The sequence below is a fragment of the Sus scrofa genome, chromosome 16 (genome assembly GCF_054392235.1).
Source record: "Sus scrofa isolate SSC_HxYL_T2T_F1_AM1 chromosome 16, Sscrofa_HxYL_maternal_Yorkshire_Landrace_v2.0, whole genome shotgun sequence".
Taxonomy (NCBI): Eukaryota; Metazoa; Chordata; class Mammalia; order Artiodactyla; family Suidae; genus Sus; species Sus scrofa.
In genome coordinates this window covers 13,604,534-13,628,602 of record NC_139398.1, presented here as the reverse complement: position 1 = coordinate 13,628,602, position 24,069 = coordinate 13,604,534, and the positions used below count along the sequence as shown (strand labels likewise).

The 24,069-nt window shown below is 41.0% G+C and overlaps 2 protein-coding genes across 9 annotated transcripts in view; one reads left to right on the top strand and one right to left on the bottom strand.

The window, feature by feature from the left end:
- Nucleotides 1-2,749: 2,749 nt before the first annotated feature.
- On the bottom strand, nucleotides 2,750-4,461 carry LOC146395447 (uncharacterized). Its single transcript, XM_085001649.1, has 2 exons — nucleotides 4,340-4,461; nucleotides 2,750-4,062 (listed from the first exon to the last, which is right to left on the bottom strand). Exons 1-2 carry the CDS (start codon nucleotides 4,432-4,434, stop codon nucleotides 2,898-2,900), a joined length of 1,260 nt encoding a protein of 419 aa, XP_084857775.1. The 5' UTR covers nucleotides 4,435-4,461; the 3' UTR covers nucleotides 2,750-2,897.
- The window catches only part of CTNND2 (catenin delta 2), a 1,014,682-nt gene continuing 993,792 nt past the window's right edge, over nucleotides 3,180-24,069 (top strand). For 2 of the 8 annotated variants that reach the window (XM_085001647.1, XM_085001646.1), the window contains exon 1: nucleotides 3,180-3,291. Coding sequence is in view for 2 of the 8 variants with exons in the window: in XM_021076841.2 (XP_020932500.1) it covers nucleotides 3,820-3,856 (37 nt within the window). In the remaining 6 variants the exon portion in view is untranslated. Of the gene's footprint in view, nucleotides 3,292-3,622; nucleotides 3,857-3,977; nucleotides 4,080-4,264; nucleotides 4,632-24,069 lie in introns of those variants that run through there. The other 6 variants (XM_021076841.2, XM_085001648.1, XM_021076845.2 and 3 more) reach the window with 6 other exon arrangements.

Sequence of the window (24,069 nt, the reverse complement as noted above, 5' to 3'; positions counted from 1 at the left end):
TTTTTTGTTTTTTTGTTTTTTGGCTCTTTGCCTTTTTCTAGGGCCACACCCACAGCATATGGAGGTTCCCAGGCTAAGGGTCTAATCGGAACTATAGCCATCAGCCTACACCAGAGCCACAGCAACTCTGAGCCAAGAGCCACGTCTGCGACCTACACCACAGCTCACAGCAATGCTGGATACTTAACCCACTGAGCAAGGCCAGAGACCGAACCTGCAACCTCATGGTTCCTAGTCGGATTTGTTAACCACTGAGCCACGATGGGAACTCTATGACAGTGTTTATTAGACCCCATCTACATATGTAAATATATATAATATATAAATTATATAAACATAGTTATGTTCTTATTCTAGAGAATGTGATTTAAAATTTAAATTGTAAATTTTAAAGGAGTGTCATTACTTTCCCAATTTAAATGCTGGACAGCAACAATGATCATTCACATAGTTTAACTCACCAGCTTGATAAATTTTCACTTGTTTATCAGTGAGTAATTCTCTGTAAAACTTGCAGGAATATTATTCTCTATTTGAACCTCAATGGCAAGTTAGATTGTAAATCACTTCTTCAAATCAGAGTGTCACTCTCCTAAAATTGACATATTTTGAACAATAACATATGGTACATTATAAAAATGTTTTAAATTATTAGATCTTATTCCTAAAAAATAAGTAAAATTCTCATGTAAAATATTTTTGCTCCAAAGCTTGAAAAGTGATTTGAAAAATCAAGAGGTGACATGCTTAGTATTTAGATGTGATTTCTGTATCACATAACTCTTTCGATGTATAGAGAAGAGACAGTAAAGGTTTCTCTTTTAGTGTCAAGTACTATAATTTGAAAATAATGTGTTAATAATTTTCTCATCTCACAGTAAACTAGGAAACTCAGAATATTCCTTTTTACAGAAACTATCAGAAGAAGGGAGCAAAAGATGGCAGCAGTGAGTCGTTCCAAGATCTAACACCACCCAAGATCATTTTAATTTACTCTTCAATATTATTAAATTGTGCATTCACCAATACCTTAAGTAACTAAGTATTTTAGAAGAACAGAAATCATCTGCCTCTAAAGAAATCTAAGGAACTGCCTACAGGACATTTCCAAGGCATACAATTAATGAATAGGGTTTGCTATGGGTCATCTAAAAAATGACTCTAAAAAACTTTAGAAAATTATTTTCTTAACTTAGATCTATGTAGGCATAAAAGACATATGTATTCGCTTTGGATAGTATCTATCCACTTCAAATTTAACCCAAGGTGTAACTGACCTACCCTCAAAGTCTGCATACTTCCCTTCCCCCCATGTCTTTCTGAGTTAAAAGATGCAGAAAGGAGTACAGGTTAATTCCCACTCCCCCAAAATCTGACCAAAGCAATGGTGAAAACAAGGAACATCCTTTAAAATATAATTTGGCTTAATGGATACCGTGCTGCTAATACGTCTTGTACCAAATACTCTACAGTAATTGAACTGCCTTTCTGAGAACTAAAATAAAAAAATATAGTTCAACTTCTGCTGGAGAATGTCTGCCCTTAGACGAGTCGGAAGTATTTTAACATAGAACTGGCTTTAAAACTTGGAGCAAGGCTGGATAAATACTTTTGGAGGAGAGACCAAGCATATATGTGTGTGTGTGTGTGTGCGTGTGTGTGTGTGTGTGTGTGTGTGTCCCCAGCCCTGAGGTAGGAGGATTAAAAACCACTGAATATTTGCACTGCTTGCAAAAGTCCTTGCTTAATCTGCTGCCTCTTACATTTGTTTCTACCTATTTAACCCATCTAAACTTTTCTCCTACTCTTACTTCAAATTATATTTCAACATCCTTCAAAGTATAATAAAGAATAGCCTGGATAAAGATTCAAGTCATTTAACTTTGTTGTCTAACCTTTTCTGACACAAAAGAGAAACACTTGGTTCCTCAGAACCACAAGCCCCTCAAATCCCTCTGATTACAATTTCCTGGACGCTGTCACACTCATCTGTGTCTAAGAAACCAGCTCTGCGGAGGCGGGAGGAGTGGAGATCACAACCTCAGACAATCTGGGAGCTACAGGGTCAGGGATGATGCCTGTGGCATCATTAGGAAGGGCGTTTGCCCTGGTCCCCGGGCACGTTGCGCTCTGCCTGCCTGTGTCTTGTAATTGCAGGAGGGGTGAGCCCCTTCGTGACTTCCAAAACCGAGGGACACGGGTGAAGGCCCAGAGGATTTCCTTGGCACAAGACAAGGGTCTTATTTTCTAACAAGGCTTTCACTGTCCACCGTGGTAATTCTACGTGCTGTACTTACCAGCAAGAGAGGCAAAGAGAACTCCCCGTGGAGTCACAGAGTTGTCAAATCAGGGGTGATATGGAAAACCAAGTTGAAAATGAGAACGGTGCAAGTGCAGAGAAAGGCTATGCGGCGGGGCAGGGCGGGGTGGGGGCAGGTGTAGGTTTTCATTTTAGCCTGGGAAGGGGGAAGAGGAGGAGGAAGAGATGGTGGCAGAGGTGCGCAAGTTGGAAGAAAGCATAGGGGGCGCTGGAGGAGGGGAACCTATTTACGACCCATTTCAGTTCCAGACTAGACAATGGTCTTTCTTGCAGTAAGTTGACACACATTCCAGACTCAAAACCAGAGGGATTTCGTTTAAGGAGTCTCTCCACTCGCGAAAAGCATGTTTAATCTAAGCCCTGGAAGTGACAGTAAGATTGGACAGACGTTGTAGGGAAGACCTGAGATGGATGTCTTGCCCTCTTTGCTCTAGAACCACAGGATTTGAGCGGCTCCATCTTCACCCAGCAGCGGGCACCTTCAGCCTGGCTTCTACCCCAGCACACACAGAAACTGTCTTAAAAGCCCCTCCATCCCTGCCCTTTGTTTGCAGGCTGACTTCTGCCCCGACCACAATTAACCGTCAGCATCTTGCACGTAAATGAAGTAACCCGTCCTTTGAGAACCGGTCCATACCGGGGTTCCAGGCCTTCCCCCGGTCCTTTCTAGTTTTCGCCTGGTTCGCGAACATCCACCCATCTGAGGGCTGGGGTGTGTGTTCCCAAGGATGCTCGGCCCTCTCGCAACCCGGGGCCTCCTCCCCTCTCTCCTGCTGCTGCCTCTGCTGCCGCGAAAACCAGGAGAAGTGGAATGCGCACGGCGAAGCGCCGCGCTCGCGCGGCGGCACTGGGCATGCTCGGCACCCAGGGCAGGTTTGGGCGGCGGGGCGGACGCTGCCTCACTAGCCGGGCGCCCGAGCCGGCCGCCGAGGCATAGGTGGAGGCTGAGGCTGCCGCGCGCCGCGGGAGGAGCCTCGCCCTCGGCGGCGGCGGCGGCGGCGGCGGCGGCGGCGGCACAGGTGGCGCGGGCCGCGCGCGGGGCGCAGCACGGGAGCGCTCGGCGCCGGGCGCCGCGGCGGCCCCAGGCTCGCGCCCGCGGCGGCAGCCGGCCGAGCGGAGCGGCGGGCGCGGCTGTGGCGGCGGCTCTCCCAGCCCGGCCGGCGGCGGCGGCGGCGGCGGCGGCGCCCGGATCCCGGAGGAGCCCGCGGAAGCCCGCAGGAGCCCTGAGCCCGCGGAGCCCGCGGAGCCGGGCAGGGGGCGCTGCGCTCGCTGCGCTCGGAGGGGCCGCCGGGCCGGGCTCAGCGCACTCGCGTCGGGAGCCGCCTCTCCCCCGCGGCGCTCGCCCCTGCTCCCCGCCAGCATCACTTGTCCCGCGGCCGCGCTCAGACAACAAAAGCGGAAGATGCTGCAGTTGGGCAAGGTCAGGACCTTGCCCTGAAGCCGGGCGGCGGCGCGCACGCCTTTCCCCGGACTGAGGAGCTGTCGTTGGCGGCGGGTGCATGTTCGCGAGGAGACAATCGGGCGCCGCGCCGTTCGGTGAGTTGCCTTGGCCGGGCTGCTGGGGCCGGGCGCATCCCGCTTGGCGTCGTCCTCCTCCTCCTCGCCCTCCTCCTCCTTCTAGCCGCCGGTGGGGGTTGGTCCTCGGCTCTCCCGGCCGGCTGGCGGCGGCGGCTCCAGCGTGGTCCTGCCAGCCGGGGGAGGACCGCGATCGCGCTAGGTCCCCTCTCGGAAAACGGCTCTGCCTGGAATGGGGGCCAGGGTTAGTGCTTTTCTCAGAGCGGTTACCAAGTGGCTTCTCCGCGTGCTCCCCCTCCCCGCCACCCATCTCCCCCGGAGGAGGCGTATGTAGGGCAACACCAACAATACCGCTCCCCGCCACCCTCCAGAACAGACCCGTTGCATTCATGACGTCCCTAATATACGGGAGAAGACGGGTGGGGGTGGGGAGGACTTCCCTCCAGTCTTTTGCCCTTATGTTCAATGTCATTACGATGTTTGGCTAGAACAAAATGGAAATACTTAGTCATTTGCGTCCATGGCTCTTTCTTCGGTCTCCCGCTGCTTGCCAGACCCAGAGCCCTTTGGTCTATATTTAGCTGTTTCAGAGGAAGCATTTTCAGCTCGATTCACAGGTTTCGGGGGCTTCTGCGTCCTGACAATAGATAGAGAGGCTCCGGAAAGCGCCGCCTGAAACCCAGGTTTGGAACGCTGTGCGTGTGGGTGGGATGTTGCGATGCGATATTTGGGTGATCGGTAATTAATGGCCGAAAGCAAAGCTGCTTTTCTTTTTCGCCGACCTTCTCTCATTCTGGTATGTAATGTGTTTCCATCGATTGCTGCTCGGCTGGTTCCAGCCACTACATTCAGAATTAAGTCACTGGAGAGGTGGTGCAGCCTTCCTGGTCTGTGTGGTAGGAAAACAATCTGGGAGGTTTTGGGGTGTGCGTGTGTTTCCCACAACGAGCAGTTACTTCTAAAATGCCTAAAGTTGCGCTTCACTGCAAATTTGGGGGATAGTGAAGAGTGGGAAGAGAGAAAAAGAGGGGCAGGTTGTGGTTTCCAAGGTGTTATTTTCCCCTTGCGTGCTTCAGTTGAACTGATCTGATTTGCTTGGGCTCTGAAAGGTGTTTTTCACATGCATGCTTAATGTTACCAAGCAAATATGTTGCTTTAGAAAATGAATAGTTATAGACATCTTTCAGGACTGATATGGATGTATATATTTTCACTTTTAGAAACTATGTGACTGATATTTAGGATGCTTGGACTTTTCTGCAACGATTTCCATGAAAATAAGGAGGTGCTGCAACTACCTGAGAGTTATCTCATTGTGCATCCTTCCATCAGCAGCTTTAAACTACCACCAGCTGCTGATGATAATTCAGTTTGTCTCTTTGCTGGTAGTAAATCACATACAGGATTAGAAGCCTTTAGAGCTGCACCACTTTTAAAATCCGGTGGGAAAGTATTTGATATGACTCATATTGAACTACAGGACTGAACCTGTGCATGACTTTGGGGGGCTTGCTGTATGGGAAGTATGACAGAGAGGGGCAGGCATTCTCAAATAGGGACTCGATGCTAGAATTTAAACCACCGTGAAATCTCTTTGCCACACACACAGAATCCATTTTTAATGTTTGGGGGGAAATGTTAAGTGGCACCCTTTCTGGTCTGTGGGTTACAGGATCTCAGGACTTGAATGAAGATGATTGCATTTGGGGCGAGATGTTGAAATTTGGGAGGCCTGTGATTATACAGCTAAAGAGTCTCAGTGTCTTGGAAAGACTACTGTCGCCCATACGGCTGGAGTTAACTGAAGAGTGTGGTTAGTTTTACCAATATTGCTTGAGTTTCACCTTTTTCACATTCAGAGAACTTTCCAAGAGCACTTTGAACACACTCTTGTGCTTGTTGTGTTGTTTTAATATTAGATTTTTTTGCAAAAAAAGAAGCAGTAGGTGAAGTAGATATTCATGTCTTTTGATTCTTCCTTTTGAATCTAGTGTTTCCGTTTTAAACATGATTCTTAAAGGACTAGTGGAGATTTCTCAGTGCCTATGTGTGCATACAGAGCAGCTGATGGGGGAGGAAAAACTACTTGTATGAGTTTTTTTTTTCTAATAAACTTTTAATTGGGAAATTTTTTATCCTCTGTGCTTTTAAAAAAGTTCTATTTAAGTATAGTTGATTTGCAATGTTGTGATAATTTCTGCTGTATGACAGTGATTCAGTTACACTATACACAGATCCTTTTTTTTTTTTTCAGATTCTTTGTTGTATGAATTTTATGTTACATTGTGGGTTAAAGATGATAATACTTGATTGAATGGCAATTGTAATGAGTACGGAAGGTTGTTGCTCTATTAAAATTGTCATAGTCTTGTGGGAAGGAGTTATTTAATTTGGTGTATGTTTGTGTCATTGTATAATCTAATCATTATAGATGTCACTGATGTTTTCCTTGTTTGTAATAAAAGTCATGCACTGCCAAATTACAGTATTTCTATCAACTTCCCATCTTTCACAGTTGGCCCACAAGCCAATTCTTTCTCCCACTGAAATAGTTCTTCAGAGAGAAAAATGGAATTCAAATGATATTAGTTGGAAAATGTGATTTGTAATTTTGTTAAATAACTTCTAAGGATAATATCACATTTATAATGACCTTAACATTAAACATGAAGTTATCATATCCTCAAATACAATATTACCTTTGACATCCAAGTGAATATGCAGTCCTTTTCCTATTTCCTAATAATATTATGGAACTTGCTAGTTTCTGTTGTGCTTTTTCAAAATTCTCTTTTCTGGTATGTGTTTTTGTGGAATAGTTGAGTTCTCCAGAGTAATTTCATCAGGTTGTCCTTATGTAAAAAATTATTAAAGTTACATTTAAAATAATTTATTGTGATTTATTTGTTCATAAAGTCAGGGATAATTTGTATGGACCAGTATATCTGGTTGTAACAAGTCAATGGAACTAAAATAGGAGCTGTTGACATTTTGAACTGCCAAAAGTGTTCTCTCTTTTTCCTTTCTTTTTCTGATGATTATCCCCAGAAGATATGCATGCCCATTTATGGTTGTTTCTCTTTGTGAACTTTATTTTAATTTATTTAGCAGGGAATTGGTTATGGTAGGGTTACTTACTATTCCTAAAAGTTTTTATTTTTTATGAAGATTTTTATTTTTAAAAGATGCCATATAGTTGAGAGTATTTAAACCTGAGCATCATAATTTCAAGAGTGAACAAATGCCAAGAAAAGACCAGCGGGTGTTTTTAAATCTGGCACTTCCATTGAAAGTATAGTACAGTAAGTCTTTACTGGCTGAAATACACCTTCAAGCCAAATTCTTCAGTTGGCTGCCATGATGGTTTTCATGATGCATATTCCAAAGGTGTCCTCAAGGATATGGTACTTGATGGCTTTGTGATGAATGTCCCATGGATGTGGCTGAGAAGTTAATTTGGGCAAGAATAGTTCATGATATTTGTTGCTGGCTTCAAGTTTATCTGATTATATGCCAAAGCAACAGCTTCTTATATTAATGTAAAATATTAAACATGTCATAGATAAATAATTTCTGTCACATTCTCTGCCAGTCTGGCTTCCTGATTAATAAACTGTCTGGTTGACTTTAATGAATCCAATTATATTCACAAACAGTACCTCCAACCTAGGAAACTCACAGAAACATTTCATCATACTGTGGTTTTATTCCATTAAAAATGTTAAGACTCCTAACAAAAATGTGTAGTTATGACACCTCCAGTTGTTTATCTTTTGATCACATAGCAGCTGAGTATAATTTCAAGCTCTGTATCATGCTTAATTGATTTGTGGAAATGTCTTAACTATATTAGGATATTGAAGTTATACTCTGTATCAATTAGTTTTTGACAAATTGCAAATAATGACTAAATAGGTGAAACAATGCTCCCTAGAAGATTTTCATCTTAGGAAGGTAATTCGCTTGTGTCCCTATAATGCTCACTGTAGGACAAAGTCCAGCTTCTTCTCTAGGAATATATATCTAGCCTGAAATGACAATTAATGGAATAATATGTTTTAATATATGTAATTCATTTCACATGTAACTTTTCAGAAATCACACCAATATGTATATATACATATATATTTCATTTTAAAAAATATTTAATGCATTTATATGTAACATTAGCCTATGTATTGAAGTATATATTATAGTATAGTGCTGTTTTTGATTCTGCTTCAAGTAGCTGCAGAAATGGGAGAGAGCATTAGCTTTGGGTAGATCCCAGCTCTGTCTCTGTTAAGCTGTGTGTCCTGGGCCACTTATGTGATCCTCAGTTTTTAGCTCAGTTTTCTCAGCCCTCAAATGGGTACAATAATATATACTATTAACTAAATAAACCAAATGTGTGCATTATTGGGATGAAATACACAGCATGGGAAACATAGTCAATGATAACGTGACATCTTTGTATATCTTGTTTTTAAAAATGAATTCAATACGACAGAATATCTTAAAGGATTGATTTCAGGGTAAAGTAAGTGCTTAAGTGGCTTGTAATTATAAGTGTTTGTATAAATACAAGAGATGTGTATCTACATATTTGGATGAATATTTATGCTTCATTTATGTATTATTAAATATGTTATAAAAGCCACAACCCCAACAAAGGCTGTGAAATAGCTATGTTCTCTCCCTACTCCTATTAAATTATTACTTTATCATGTAGATTTGCATATAAAATGTTTTCTGCTCTACAACATGCCAGATCTTTGCATATTAAAATATATCATAGTTAAGTTGAAAGAGAAACAAATTTTATCTCCCAGTACCATTATTAAAAAAGAATCTAACAGTCAGAAATTGCAAAATTTTAATACTCTATTAGTGTTATGCTCTTCATCTGATTAAGATCAAACTTTCTACAAAGATTAACACTATACAAAGAATATTACAGACAGTTTAATAGGCATCGCTCTCTGTGAGGTCAAATATTCAACATCTGCTCTGTTTAGAACCACAGAGCCCGAATCCCACCGTAACATCATTGTAGCAAAGCAAAAAGAAATTTAAACAGCTAAATTTATTACATAAAGTGAAGACTCAGCCCACCCCCAACTAAAATCAAGCTCTTGGGGAAAAAAGGTATGTGTCCATTGGTACCTCTTTGAAAATAAATGGTCCTTTTCACTCATGTTTTCACTTGTAGCTGCATCAGTGACTTGCCCAGCTCCTGCAAAGAGGTGGAACTGAGATCTTTATGATAATAATGCTTGGCTGAATCTTAGAATTTGTTACAGAATGTGATGCGTGTAACAGGAGACTCATTTACCTTCAGTTAGAAAAACATTGTGACAATAAATGTGGGGATTTATATTCAAATTTATGTGTTGTTGTGGGAACTGCCAATTATAAGTTACGAGAGTAAAATACATGTTATAATAAAAGACCTTTCTGATTTTGGATCAAAGTAAGTGGGTGAGCCAATTATGTTTGGTTAAGTAACTGTAAATGTCAAAGTTTCTATAAGATCTAAATGATAAGGAATCTATTACTAAATGGGATGTTTAGTTTATAGCATTAGATGATGGGAAACAGTTCATTCTATAACTGAAATCAGTTAATACATTTATCCTGCATAGGGTGAGGATTGGAGTTTTTTCATTAATACCATTTTTTGCTTAATAGATGTTATCACAACTGTCATTAGACATTTGATTTGATGTATGTATATTAAGGAAAGTGCATTTTGTATACATGTTTTAAATAATTTTTTTTTGGTTTAAAAACATCTTCATCATCTTACATTGTTTATTGTAATCTTTTCTCCTTTAAATTTGCAACAACATAAATCACAGAAAGGTATGCATTTACCTTAAATTATAAAATGTGCAGAAATGTGAATTGATAGTGTCTTTAAGGAACCCAAGCAATATTAACCCTCTCCTCCAGCCTTCCTTGGTTCTGAAAAAGTTGGGATGTTCAAAGGAAAAAAAGATAAAGGAGTGGCCACCATGGGGGAAATACCCATTTTGATTAGATTTAGCTCGCTGTGATGCCACATGACATCTCAGGACCTTACGCCCCTCCTCCCTTTCCACAAGTCCAGAGCTGCCTCTGAGCCCTGGATCCCTGCAGGCAGAGAGATGGACAGAGGAAGAAGGAAGGAACTAACTGAGGTGCTTCCTTTATTCTTCAGGGGCAGAGAAAGCCAAGGGCTGGGGAGAGACCAGAGTTAGTTAAGTTCCCTTTACCTGGAAGGAAAGAGCATAAGTAGGGAAAATGTGTTCCTCGTTGACATGGTTCACAAAGAATTCTGGTTGTAGAATTCTAAATGTAGTAGCTTTAATGGTATTTTGCTTGGTGGTTGAGCTCTTGAAATATTTTATGGTATTTTGACACTCTATCAGGAATTACCAGGGGCGTGTCCAATGCCTTGGCTGATTTATAGAGAGTGTGGTCCATGAAATTCAGCTGATTTATGTATTGCCAATGTAAAAATAACTCATTTCTTCCCTACTTCCCATGCTAGACTTTGACTGCCAGTAATTGGATGGCCTTGTAAGTGGTGAGAATTGGGCATAAAAAGGAAAGTGTCAAAATCTGACTTCCCAAACTGTATATAAATGATGACCCTTGCTGGCTATTGTCCATAGCCCTCTACTTCAATGTAGATAATTAGATTTTGGCTGCTGTTTTAAATTTTAACTTTGAATAGGAGCAATAATGGACACCATCAAGAAAGAAGAAAAAAACTGAATTTCCAAATAGACATGATGTTTGATTTGACTCCGAGCATGACTACTCAACCTAAAAACAAAAAAAACAGCTCAGTTCTTAAAATAAATTCTGTTCTTCTCTTTCAGATATTCTATTTGGACTTTCAAACATTACAGTAACGTAGCAGTCATTACCTTCAGTAACACAGAATAATTTAATTTCCAGGAAGAGCAACTTCTTTGGCAGCAAACCAAGTCTTCCCAATATAAAAGAGCCCAATTCAGTCTCTTGTCTCTAGTGCATCCTTGCTGGTGCTGAGTGTGGTCTTTTTTGGAGTCACTGGATGAGGTGGAGAAGTCCTCCAGAAAGGCTGAACGCTGAAACAAGTATCATGTTCATGGTCTCAGGAACAGGGAGGATCATGTCACATTTACCTAAGACATGGAAGGTACAGGAAGGTGGGAGTTGGTAGTGTGTGGAGAAGAATGTTTGGCTTGAGTTGTGTTGGAACAGAGTATGCTGTAAAAAAGCAGAGTAGACGTATAGACCTGCAATGACATCTTTATCCAAAATAGTATTGTGTAGCTGTGAGTTTTATCTTTTCAAAGAATAGTTGAGTATAACGGCAGTGTTCATGGTCCTGAATGAAGAAGAAAATCAAGGCAAAACGTTATTGGGATTATGATACCCACCGTAATACCTACTGACATAGCCATGTCAATGCAAGAACGTAATATTTGTGGCAGAGTTTCAAGTGTTTTATTCTTTGTGTATTATCTCTCTACCAAATAAACAATAGCTTGATATATATATAAAATAATCACTGCACAGGAAAAAAAAATCATATCTTTAAATTTTTGAAAAGCATATCTATTTGCTTTGGGATAAATTTCACTGATTAGCCAAATGCCTAACTGAATGATAACAGGGTTTGTTCTTTATGTGGCGTATATTACACACACTCTCATCCGTGCCATACTTAGATTTTCTCTGCTTTTAAATTTGAGAAATGTATTGAGTAGTTTTAACAAGTTGGTGTCTTCCTGAACCACATTCATGAAATAGTTCTCTTTTTCAAATAACGCTTTATTATTTTTTCTGTTTTCAAAAGTACTACATGTTCATTAAAACTGTGGAAAATAGAGAATTGCTGCCAAGAAGCTAAAGTTCATGCAGGATCTCAAGCCCCCCAAATGGGTATGGTTTTAGCAGAGATGCTAAGACATACACATTTTTAAATGTAGAAGATTTCTCATATTCTGTTTTGTTACCTTTTGACATGTAAGGCACCCTTTCTCATCTTAGTATTCATTTTTTAGTGTCTGTTTTCCATACCTTTATATGACATCAGTTACTTAAATAACTTGTTGTTTCTGGAGATTGATGGCATTTTCATTTGGGGGTGGGATATATGATGCTGTGATTAAACGTAAATGTTTTCACCAGGTTGTTTGCTCTAGATTACTTCCTAGAACTGGATGTTTTCAAGGCTGTGAATATGTGTTGTCAAATTGTCTTCCAGAAATATTATGGCCATGTATATTTCTTCAGGCAAGGCAAGAGTGTGCCAGTTTCCCTATGATTTTAATAACACTGGGTATTTTAATTAAAACTCAAACAACAGTTTCCAGTTAAATAGGTAAAGTATCATATTCTCCTGTAGTTTAATTTGCTTCTCATTGAGTATGGCTAAGGTTAAATGTTATATAGACTTTTGATGAGCTCCTAATTCTTTGGTGAATTATCTTTTTTTGTACCTTCTGTACATTTCTCAAATAGTCTCTTTGCCTTTTTTTTTTTTTAATCTTTTTTTCTTTAATGACCATACCTGTGGCATGTGGAAGTTCCCAGGCTAGGGGTTGAATCAGAGCTGCAGCTGAGGCTTATGCCACAGCCACAGCAACACTGGATCCTTAACCCAGTGAGCGAGGCCAGGGGTTGAACCCACATCCTCATGGATACTAGTTGGGTTCTTAACCCACTGAGCCACAATGGGGACTCCTCTTTGCCTTGTTCTTGATTTGTATTATTTATCTAAAATAATTTCATTACCCTTTGCCATGTTTTATTAGTTTACCCCTCATTTATGAATTCTTATTTTAAGGCGTAATGTTCAGTATATCCCCATTGCTTAGAGGGAATTTTTTTTTTTTTTGTCTTTTTTTAGGGCTGGACCCATTGCATATGGAGGTTCACAGGCTAAGGGTTGATGTGGAGCTGTAGGCGCTGGCCTACCCCACAGCCACAGCAATGTGGGATCCGAACCGTGTCTGCAACCTACAGCACAGCTCATGGCAATGCCAGATCCTTAACCCACTGAGTGAGGCCAGGGATCAGACCTGTGTCTAGAGGGAATTCTTCTTTAGGGAAACATTCTTTTGCTTTCTGATTCTTTGTGTCTCAGTAGTAAAGATGCCAATTGAACATACAAAGGGAGAGCAAAATAGTTGTATTTCAACAGCATGGATTTCATAGCTCAACTTTTTCAGTTTTTAGCAAGTGGATAGGTTACCACTGAGGGCCATAGTTGATAGAGGGGAGATAATACTTTCTGTGATTTCAGGTGTTTGTGTGGGCAAACTCAGAGAGTACGGACTTAAAATACATAGCAGAGAACCTGATGTATTAAAGACCTCAATTACTTCAGCTATTCCTATTGTTAAATACTAAAGATGACATATCCTTTCCTCAACTTGCCTCTGCTTTTCCCGTATGAAGCGTGATTAATGATGCACCAGCTTGGAGACCTCTGTGTGGAAGGCAAGTGTTGAGGACAGTCTGGGGCTTACAGGTGGAAGCTGTTGTGTGTGCTGTAGTCACGTCTCTGTGTGCTTCAAGTTCATTGGAAAGAGGGTGCCATTCAGAGACAAATATATGATTTTCTGTATCATATGTACAGGTAAATATCTGTATGTATCATATATGCATGTTCATTGTCATATAGAACCATGCTTCTTTCCACCCCATATTGGTAAATCTGTCTCTTTTATCATTGATCTTAAAATCCTAGGACAGTAGGAGGCATACAGTAAATGTTCAGTCACGGTGAGCTTTATGTACACTTTTGTTTTCATTGTGAGAAATGATTCATGAACTAAGATTCATTTCCTTTTGGTTCATTTTGGATCCTGGACATTGCAGCCTTCTGAAGGGAACACTGCATTAGAGTTCTGAGTTCTGGCATCCAAATCATGCTTGGTGGGGCTTTCTACTATGACCTTGCCTCTGTGCCTATTTTATCTTCGGTTCATATGAAAATTTGGGGAGGCTGAATCTTTTTTTTTTTTTAAGGGCCACACCCAAGGCATATGGAGGTTCCCAGGTTAGGGGTCTAATCCGAGCTGTAGCTGCTGACCTACGCCACAGCCACAGCAACACCTGATCCGAGCCACGTCTTCGACCTACACCACAGCTTACAGCAACGTCGGATCCTTAACTCACTGAGCAAGGCCAGGGATTGAACCTGTGTCCTCATGGATGCTAGTCAGATTTGTTTCGCTGAGCCATGATGAAAACTCCAGGAGGCTGAATCTTAACAAGCATTTAAGTATAAAATAGGTTCCCTGGAACTTTCGATGTGCTTCAAAAATAGAGTAATCTTTTTTTTTTTTTTTATGAATTGGAATCAAAAGATTTTCTTGTCTGTAAAACTAAGTCTCTGACCTCCATTATTAATAGTGTTATAAAATGCCCAGTTCCCTGATGGTTATAAAGATACCGCTACTTTCCATGCCATTGGGTATTGCCTAAAGGAAGAATTCTCCTTTATCCATCGGTGGAAGTAATTCCTCTTATTTCTTTTACACCACTTCAAAAATTATACGTTATACCAAATTGGCTCGAAAAATTCCCTCTATTTTTTTTTTCATTTTTGCACAGACGTTTGCTGCTTAAAAGGGAAGTAGAATGAAACCCTATTGTTCCTCAGAGATTGAAGTCTGTAGAAATGTCCCCAGAATATTATTTTCTCTCTTGGTGGGCTGCCGAGTCTGGCGCCTGGAAAGCTTTATCAGAACAGTTTTAGAAGTGTGAACTGTAGCTGGCTTCCATTTTTTTCAGCATATTTCCTTAAATACTTGGAACAGAATTTCAGAGAATTCTTATCACTGTAACTATAACCTGCCAATAGAATGAAATGTGTGAGTTATGGGGGGAAAAAAGACCTTTAATTTGTTCCCTATTCTAGTAACTTTTGAAGGACAGGGAGTTAATATGCATCACTGAGAACATTTTTTAGGGAGTAGCAAGGTTGTAGGTACCCAAGAGGATATACTAATTATGTTTCGCTCGCTGTTGGTAGCAGTTTCAGGGATGGTCCTTATTTTCTTAGAAATCTAAAGTCGTCTTTCTGCAGCTGAGGGCAGGTTGTATGATAAAATGTATAGGGATTTCATCTTTTCTGTTTCAACGGTTGAGACCACTCATGGGGTACTTTCAGCTTGTACATATGAACCCTGGAAAGAAGCCGAGTGGGAGAGGATGGGGCAGGAGGATGGCTGGGGGGAACTGATACCTGGCGATGTCCCATCTTCTTCCACAGGTACAGACTGTGGTCACACCAGGCAGTATGTTCGGAGAGCTCTGAGGGATGGGTGGGAATTAGGCAACACCTGGGAAGTAGCATGGACAATTTCAGTGAGAAGGAGCAGGCAGCTTAAACTAGTTTTGGCAACATCCCTTTTCTTCATGGACTGATCGATTGTTCATTGAGAAATCTATTCAATCAACAAACTGGGCTGAGCATGCGTGTTGAAGGAGCAGTGAGTTATAAATAGTGGCAAACAACATGCTACTCCAGAGCCAAATAATCTTCCCCCCTCTGAGTACTTTAGCCATTTGCTCTCGTTGAAGAGTAGCTACTTCTATCCTATTCAAACATGGATTTCAGATTCAGGTCGCTATGCTGCCTTATTTCCCATCACACCTCTGAAACGCATCCCTTCTGCCTGTGTGCCAGTTCTATTTAAAATGCATTCATATGATATCACTTATATGTGGAATCTCATAAAAATGATGCAAAAGAACTTAGAAACAAACTGACAGATTTTGAAATCTAACTTTTTCATTACCAAAGGGAAAACCATGGTGGGGGGGGTGGGGATGAGTTAGGAGGTTGGGATTAACACATACACACTGCTATGTACCTAATACATCACTAACAAGGATCCTACTGTGTAGCCCAGGGAACTCTACTCAGTACTCTATAACGCATATAGGAAAGGAGTCTGAAAAAGAATGGATATGTGTATGTGTATAAATGATTCACTTTGCTGTACACCTGAAACGAATACAACATTGTCAGTCCACTGTACTCCAGTAAAATTTACTTTAAAAAATAAAATGAAATGCATTGATTGCTACTAGGACTCAAGATTTTTCAGTGCTAACCATAAATTCTTTACATTTACATGGTGTAATCATGTGAGTTTATGTGGCTTCCTGGTTGCCTGACAAAATATGTGTTTTATATTAGCAGTTATTTACAGGATGGCAGGTGATACAGATTCGCATGTGGGAGAGCTGGGGGCCAACCTGCTAAAGTGCCATCTTGAGTGGAACAGGGTGTGGGAGGATATATAAGCTAAGCTATTCCTTTGAATTTTATAGCATATTAGTCATTACAAGTGCTTTCCTATATTTTGTCTTTTGAAAGGGAGGATACAAATTTTGAAAGCAACCTAACTTTTTTTTTTTTTTTTAAATGACTGCACCTGTGGCATATGGAAGTTCCCAGGCTAAGGGTTGAATTGGAGCTGAAGCTGAGGCCTGTGCCATAGCCACAACAATGCCAGATCCGAGCTGCATCTGTGGCCTACACTGCAACTCAAGGCAATGCCAGATCCTTAATCCAGTGAGCAAGGTCAGGGATCGAACCCACATTCTCATGGATACTAGTTGGATTCATTACCGCTGAGCTACATTGGAAACTCCTAAATTCTTTTTATATTTACGTTTCAGCATTTCATGGATGCGTCTCATCTTGGTCAGATCTCTTGCTTCTTACCATGGCGACCCAAGACCACCTTCATCTCCTAGCGGGTTTTTAACACTGGGCTTCTGGGTGGCCTGTCCTCTGCGGGTTTTCAGCACTGGGCTTCTGGGTGGCCCCTTTGCCTGCCCTCTGCGGGTTTTCAACACTGGGCTTCTGGGTGGCCACTTTGCCTGCCCTCTGCGGGTTTTCAACACTGGGCTTCTGGGTGGCCCCTTTGCCTGCCCTCTGCGGGTTTTCAACACTGGGCTTCTGGGTGGCCACTTTGCCTGCCCTCTGCGGGTTTTCAACACTGGGCTTCTGGGTGGCCACTTTGCCTGCCCTCTGCGGGTTTTCAACACTGGGCTTCTGGGTGGCCCCTTTGCCTGCCCTCTGCGGGTTTTCAACACTGGGCTTCTGGGTGGCCACTTTGCCTGCCCTCTGCGGGTTTTCAACACTGGGCTTCTGGGTGGCCACTTTGCCTGCCCTCTGCGGGTTTTCAACACTGGGCTTCTGGGTGGCCCCTTTGCCTGCCCTCTGCGGGTTTTCAACACTGGGCTTCTGGGTGGCCACTTTGCCTGCCCTCTGCGGGTTTTCAACACTGGGCTTCTGGGTGGCCCCTTTGCCTGTCCTCTGCTTCCCTGTAGCTGATCATCCCCACTCCAGCCACAGGACTCCTTCTCAATCCACCCGTGTCTTGCTTATCACCATGGCAGTGACAAGCAGAAAAAAGTCCAGTCTCTTCCTGTCTTAACTCGACCTCCCTCTCACACCGCCTGATTGATTAGGCCACAGCCACTTTGGCCATCTCTCTGCCTTTCCTGATCAGATCATCTTGCTAAATAAAGCCAGGCTCCGCATAATGATTACCCGGTTCGATCTTCTTCACATCATGCATGAGAACCAGAAATCATCTCAACATATTTATTGGTTTGCAAGTTTCTTTTCCTGTCTGCTTCCATTAGAATGCAACCTCTGTGAAGGCTGGTCATTCAGATGACTTTAAAATTCATCCAGTACTGATGTGGTGCAAATAGGAACTCAACAAGCATTAATGCATACCTGGCTTCTAAGTAGGTATCTTGTATAGGATAAGTTTTTAGTATATAATAATCATTGAGTATATTGCAGATGTATGTTGAAAGAAGAAGCTAGAATATAGATAATCGATCACTGAAAGGATGTCAGAGAGCAATATGATGATTAGTAAGAGCCTCTGTGTTTCCATGTGCAGATCTGCTATCATTATTTCACCTCTGAAGTCAGCCACCATGTGATTTCCTGGCATCCTCAAGTATAGCCAGTTGTTTTTAAAAGGCAGGTTATTTCATAGTAAATTGAATGTAAATATGTCAGGAATTTTGCTGCAGGAGGATATAAAGTTTACTTTGAGCAAAAAAAATAGAGTTCATGTGTTCATGAGACAATAATATTGTCAAAGAAAAGTGGTGAACTATGAAACATGGAAATGTTGGTTTAGATGAGAACTTTTAGGATATTCTTTTAGTAAGACCATGTATGAAGATCATTTATATTCAGTCAAGTATAGATGTGTAATGGCAAAGTTGGGAATGATTATCATACACAGTTATCAGAAGTAGACTTATGGGGAGTTCCCATCGTGGTGCAGTGGTTAACGAATCCGACTGGGAACCATGAGGTTGCGGGTTCAGTCCCTGCCCTTGCTCAGTGGGTTAAGGATCTGGCCTTGCTGTGAGCTGTGGTGTAGGTTGCAGATGCGGCTTGGATCCCGCGTTGCTGTGGCTCTGGCGTAGGCCGGTGCCTACAGCTCTGATTCGACCCCTAGCCTGGGAACCTCCATATGCTGTGGGAGCAGCCCTAGAAAAGGCAAAAAGACCAAAAAAAAAAAAAAAAAAAAAGAAGTAAACATATGTTCTTAGGGTGAACTTATATTTTGGAGTCCCCTCATGGCTCAGTGGGTTAAGGATCCAGTGTTGTCATTATTGCTTCTATAGTTTGGGTTACTGCTATGGCCTGGGTTTGATCCCTGGCTTGGGAATTTCTGCATGCCGTAGGCATGGCCAAAACAAACAAATAGGAGTTCCTGTCTTGGCTCAGTGGTTAACTAATCCGACTGGGAACCATGAGGTTGCAGGTTCGATCCCTGGCCTTGCTCGGTGGGTTAAGGATCTGGTGTTGCCGTGAGCTGTGGTGTAGGTTGCAGATGCGGCTCAGATCCGGTGTTGCTGTGGCTCTAGCGTGGGCCGGTGGCTATGGCTCCGATTAGACCCCTAGCCTGGGAATCTCCATCTGAAACAAACAAATAAAAAGACTATATTTCTTCTTATATTTCAATTGAAGATAAGATCTATAATTTGGAATATCTATGATTGTTAACCAAAGGAAAAATAAAGTATTAAAATTAGGAATTCCCTTTGTGGTACAGTGGAAAGGAATCCTACTAGGAACCATGAGGTTGCAGGTTCGATCCCTGGCCTTGCTGAGTGGGTTAAGGATTACTGTAGTTGCTGTGAGCTCTGGTGTAGGTCACAGATGCGGCTCAGATCCTGTGTTGTTGTGGCTGTGGTGTAGGTCAGCAGACATAGCTCTGATTCAACCTCTGCCCTGGGAACATCCATGTGCTGCGGGTGCAGCCCTTAAAAAAAAAAAAAAAAAAAAAAAAGGCAAAAAAAAATTTTAAATGACTATAAAATTATTCACATGCTAATCTTGGCATAAGACCTTGCATGATAGATGTTGGAAATTTCATGATTTGTTTTATAAAGAAAAAATGTTAATGTCAGGGATGTGGAATTTGGGGTTTTTTTTAATGCTATTTAATAAAATATCAGAAGCCAATTTATATGACTTCAAGACTGGTATTTTAGAAACTTCATATTTTTTCATTTCAAACAGGAAATGTCTAAATCTCAGTAATTACTAACAAAAAAAGAAGTATTTGCTTTTATAAACTTTTATATCTCATATTGGGACTCTGCCATTACAAAATCCCATTTTTTATTTAAATTAACTGTGCCATTAGTTAAATTATGACTTTGAAATATAAAACCTGCCCAAAGTTATAGAGCCAGTGTACTTACATTGAGGAAGTGTCCTCTAACATAAGAGAGTTTTAAGGTGGTTCCCTTTGATTAAATATTGCTAGCCACTTAAGCAATAATTTGGATTAAATTGTTTCTCTCTTGGAGCATTGTATTGGCCACATATTTTTGAATCTTTAGCTTCTGACTGTCTGTAAATCATGTCTTAAAATCACTGGCACTGTTTAGTCATGGAGAGCATTTGGGGGCTTTATAACTGAAAACATGTCATCTTTGTGCACGTCCAGATGCCAGTCACCTCACGGGCTTGGGGGAAGGCTGTCCTGGCCCCTTCTCACGGTTCTAACTGCACCGCTGACATTTAACATGCTGTCTGATAATTTCAGCATTTGGCCTCAAGTGTTCCACTGAGAGGGAGATGAGACCCTCAGCTGATTGTTTACCAAGGGCAGCACATGCCTTGAAAAGGTGTTTATTGAAGAGTTATTCTTGCAGTTCCCATTGTGGCTCGGTGGGTTATAAACCCGACTGGTATCCATGAGGATGTGGGTTCGATCCCTGGCCTCACTCAGTGGGTTAAGGATCTGGTGTTGCCATGAGCTGTGGTGGAGGTTGCAGATGAGGCTCGGATCCCAAGTTGCTGTGGCTGTGGCATAGGCTGGCATCTGCAGTTCTGATTCAATCCCTGGCCTGGAATCTCTTCCATATGCCGAGGGCGAGGCCCTAAGAGAAAAAAAGAGTCATTCTGGGAGTTTGAAAAATATGGATCTAGGCCTGTGTCACTACACTGTTAACAGTATAAGGTAGGACCATGTGAAATTGCTGAGATTTTACTGTACTTGACCTATAAAAATGCTAGTTTAACCTAATCATTAGTCTCATTAATTGAGGAGCTAATTAGTAATCACAAAATAACATTTATACTTTTTTTACCCTTGAAATTCACCATTTGGTGAATTAATAACAAATAAGAGATTCCAATTCTCTCGTGTTTTAAAGTCCTGAGGGAGATACTGCTAACTCTTGGGTCATGAGGGAGACTCCTGATTGGATTAAGGTTGACAAGGCTAGAAAGAATTAGCTAAGCCCCTGAGAACCTTAAAGAACTGTCAGCCTGGACTGGCACATGCACACTATTACAAGTGGAATGAATGGCCAATGGGAACTTGCTGCTTAGCACAGGGAACTCTACCCAATATTCTGTGATAACCTATATGAGAAAAGACTCTGAAGGAGAATGGATGTGTGTATGTGTATAACTGAAGCACTTTGTTATACAGCAGAGATTATCCCAACATTGTAAATCAATACTTCAGTAAAACTTGGGAAAAAAAAGAACTTTGCGCCCTTATGTTTGGCGCTGGAGAGTGGTATGTAGGCTGTCACTCTTTGCCATAGACAGAGACTCTTCCTCATCAATGATTCCATTGCTGCTGCTTGTTTAGCTTAGCTCTGTAAGGTCAGCCTTTGGTCTTTAAGTGATAATAGGAATTTTGTAGTGGACGGATAAATGTAATGTTCTGATAGTTGCGTGGGACTTTCTAAGGTTTGATGATTTCTTGTTTTTGCACACTTTAAAGTATGACATGATCCTTCCCTATGGTGTTAAACTCCATGTTTGAATATCATTCTTTTATATAATTGTCGCTCCTTAGCTTGTACAAATGTTTAGGCTGGATACATTGGTAATCTTAAGTTGGGGCATTAAAGTAGAGTTTAGTTTGCAAGAATATGAATGAACAGTGCATAAAAACTGTCAATTAAAAGATCTAGTTTAGGGAGTTCCCTTCGTGGCACAGCAGAATCAAATCTGACTGGGATCCATGAGGATGTAAGTTCGATTCCTGCCTTCGCTCAGTAGGTTGGCGATCTGGCATTGCTGCAAGCTGCGGTGTAGGTCACAGATGTGGCTTGGATCCTGTGTTGTTGTGGCTGTGGTGTAGGCCAGCAGCTGTAGCTCTGGTTCATCCTCTAGCCTGAGAACTTCAAAAGTGTGGGCCTAAAAAAAAAAAAGATCTAGTTTATACCTTTGATATGATGTGTTGAAAATAGGAGTTGACTTTTGTGGCCTCTTCCTAAAAACCAATACCCCCAGTCTAATCATGGCTAAAAAATGTGCCAAATACCAAATGAGGGACATTCTACAAAATATCTGACTAGTACTCCTTGGAATTTTCAGGGTCATCTGAGAAATTGCCAGGGCCAGGCGAAACCTAGGAGACATAAGGACTAAATGTAGTTTAGTATTCTTGGCACCCTAGTAAAAGGACATTAGGGAAAGATTAAGTAAATCTAAGTAAGGTTAATAATAATATATCATTCTACATTAGTCTTTGTGAGCCTCAGTTTTTATTAGTGAAACAATAAAAATTTGGAATTCTTATAATGTATTCTTTATTTAATAATAATGTATCATTCCTGGTTGATTAATTATAACAAATATATCCTACTAATGTAAGATGTTTGAAATAAGGGAAATTTGGTGCCAGGTACATGGGAGTTTTCTGTACTATCTTTGCAGTTTTTCTGGAAACCTACAACTGTCCAAAATTTTTAAAGATTTCAGTAAAGGAAAGGACATTTTATTTTAATAGGCTTGGATTGAGTCCTGCTATTTTAGAACTGTTATTCAAATTGATTTATTAATTATTAAACAGTAAATAAGCATAAACTATTTTTTATCATCCATGTCCTGGATTTATGATTAAGATAATGGAAGGGGGAGTTCCCGTCATGGCGCAGTGGTTAACGAATCCAACTTGGACCCATGAGGTTGCGGGTTTGATTCCTGGCCTTGCTCAGTGGGTTGAGGATCTGGTATTGCCGTGAGCTGTGGTGTGGGTTGCAGACGCGGCTCGGATCCTGCGTTGCTGTGGCTCCGGTGTAGGCCAGTGGCTATGGCTCCCATTAGACCCCTAGCCTGAGAATCTCCATGTGCTGTGGGAGCGGCCCAAGAAATGGCCAAAAAAAAAAGACAAAAAAAAAAAAAAAAAAAAAAGGATAATGGAAGGGAAAATAAGTTCTCAAAAATACCCCAAAAATCTAACAACAAAGAAAAGTCATTTTTTGGCTTGATGATGGTTTACACTCATTGGATGTAGATAACTCCAAATTTGTAAAATTTCTCACTTACCATGTTTTGTTTAGTGTGCTTCTTTGTAGAAGCATAAGACATTGACATTATTTTGTGCCTGACTGATAGCCTTCTTACTCAACCCTGAAATTCCCAGGATGTACCTATAATTAGAGTTATCAGTTTTAGCAAATGAAAATTCAAGACACTTATGTAAACTTGAGTGGCAAATAAACAGTAGGTTTTTTTTCTTTTTAGTATATCCCAAATATTGAATGGGACACACTTATACTAAAAAATATTTTTTGTTTTTCTGCAGTTGAAATTGAACTAGACCTAGTCTTTTGGGCACAATAAGGACCTGCAAGTTTTCTGGCTTTAATAATAATAATAATAGTCATTGAGCCTTTACTGTGTGTCATAGACCTCCACATCTTACTTGTGATAGAAAGTCTTCTTGGCTTACTAATTGTTCAACATCATTATCTTAAATGCCACTTTCTTAGGCTAAGCCTTTTAATCTTAACCTCAGCTCAAAGTGAAATGCTACAGAAATTCTGTTTTCCATTCTCCTTGGAGTATTTTACATATTGCCTTTTATGTCAGTCATCTTCCAACATCTGTCAGACCTTGATCTGTAAGAATCTGCTAAAAAAAGAAAAAAGAATCTGCTATAATTCTCTGAGCCCTTCATACAAATGAAAATAACATCCTAATTAAAATATTTTATGATTGAATGAGGAGGTTGTGTATCCATTAGGATAAGCTAGATTATGCTGCTTTAACAAACAGCCCCCCCCCCCCAATTTCAGCAGCTTAAAGGGATGGAATTTGGTGCATCTGAAGCATGGGTTGGTGAAAAGTGGGAATGGAGACTTGGATAAGTAATCCTTGTCACTCTGGGACTTAGGCCAGTGGTTCCCACATGTTCCATATTCTTCCATGATCATTGAGGGAAAGGGAAACGGAGAATTGAGTCATCTATCATTCAGTTCTCTTCTATCAGGCAGAGAAAATCATGTGGCCATGCCCAGATTGAAAGGGAGAGGGTAGCCCAGTCTTTCCATATGCCCAAAGGATGAGGAGAGCCAGGATACTGGTGAACAGCCCTAAACATATCATAGAAAAAAAAAATGAGGGTGAAATCCTGTAAGGAGAGTTGCACAGCTTACATGTTTGTTAACTTTCAAAGTTAGTCTTTGTGAGCCTCAGTTTTTATTAGTGAAACAATAAAAATTTGGAATTCTTGTACATAAAATAAAAACTGTGGATTTCAGAAAAATAGGAGAAGATGAATGTCAGAGTCTCATTAATGGCACAGACTAGGTTGTGAATCATGACCGGAAATAAATATTAAGATAACATGCTCAAATAAAATGGTAGCACACTCCGAAGCCGTCTTGCTGTTTTTCGATATTTCCATGAAAATTAACCTTTCTAGAAATGCTGTTTGCCGGATGTTGAGAAA

Excerpts from the sequence above, each read along its gene's own strand:
- LOC146395447 (XM_085001649.1), bottom strand. The coding sequence starts at position 4,434 with ATGCTTCCTCTGAAACAGCTAAATATAGACCAAAGGGCTCTGGGTCTG. Across the intron at positions 4,063-4,339 it reads CCATGGACGCAAATGACTAA|GCAGAGCCGTTTTCCGAGAG; the intron begins GTATTTCCATTT and ends CCCCCATTCCAG.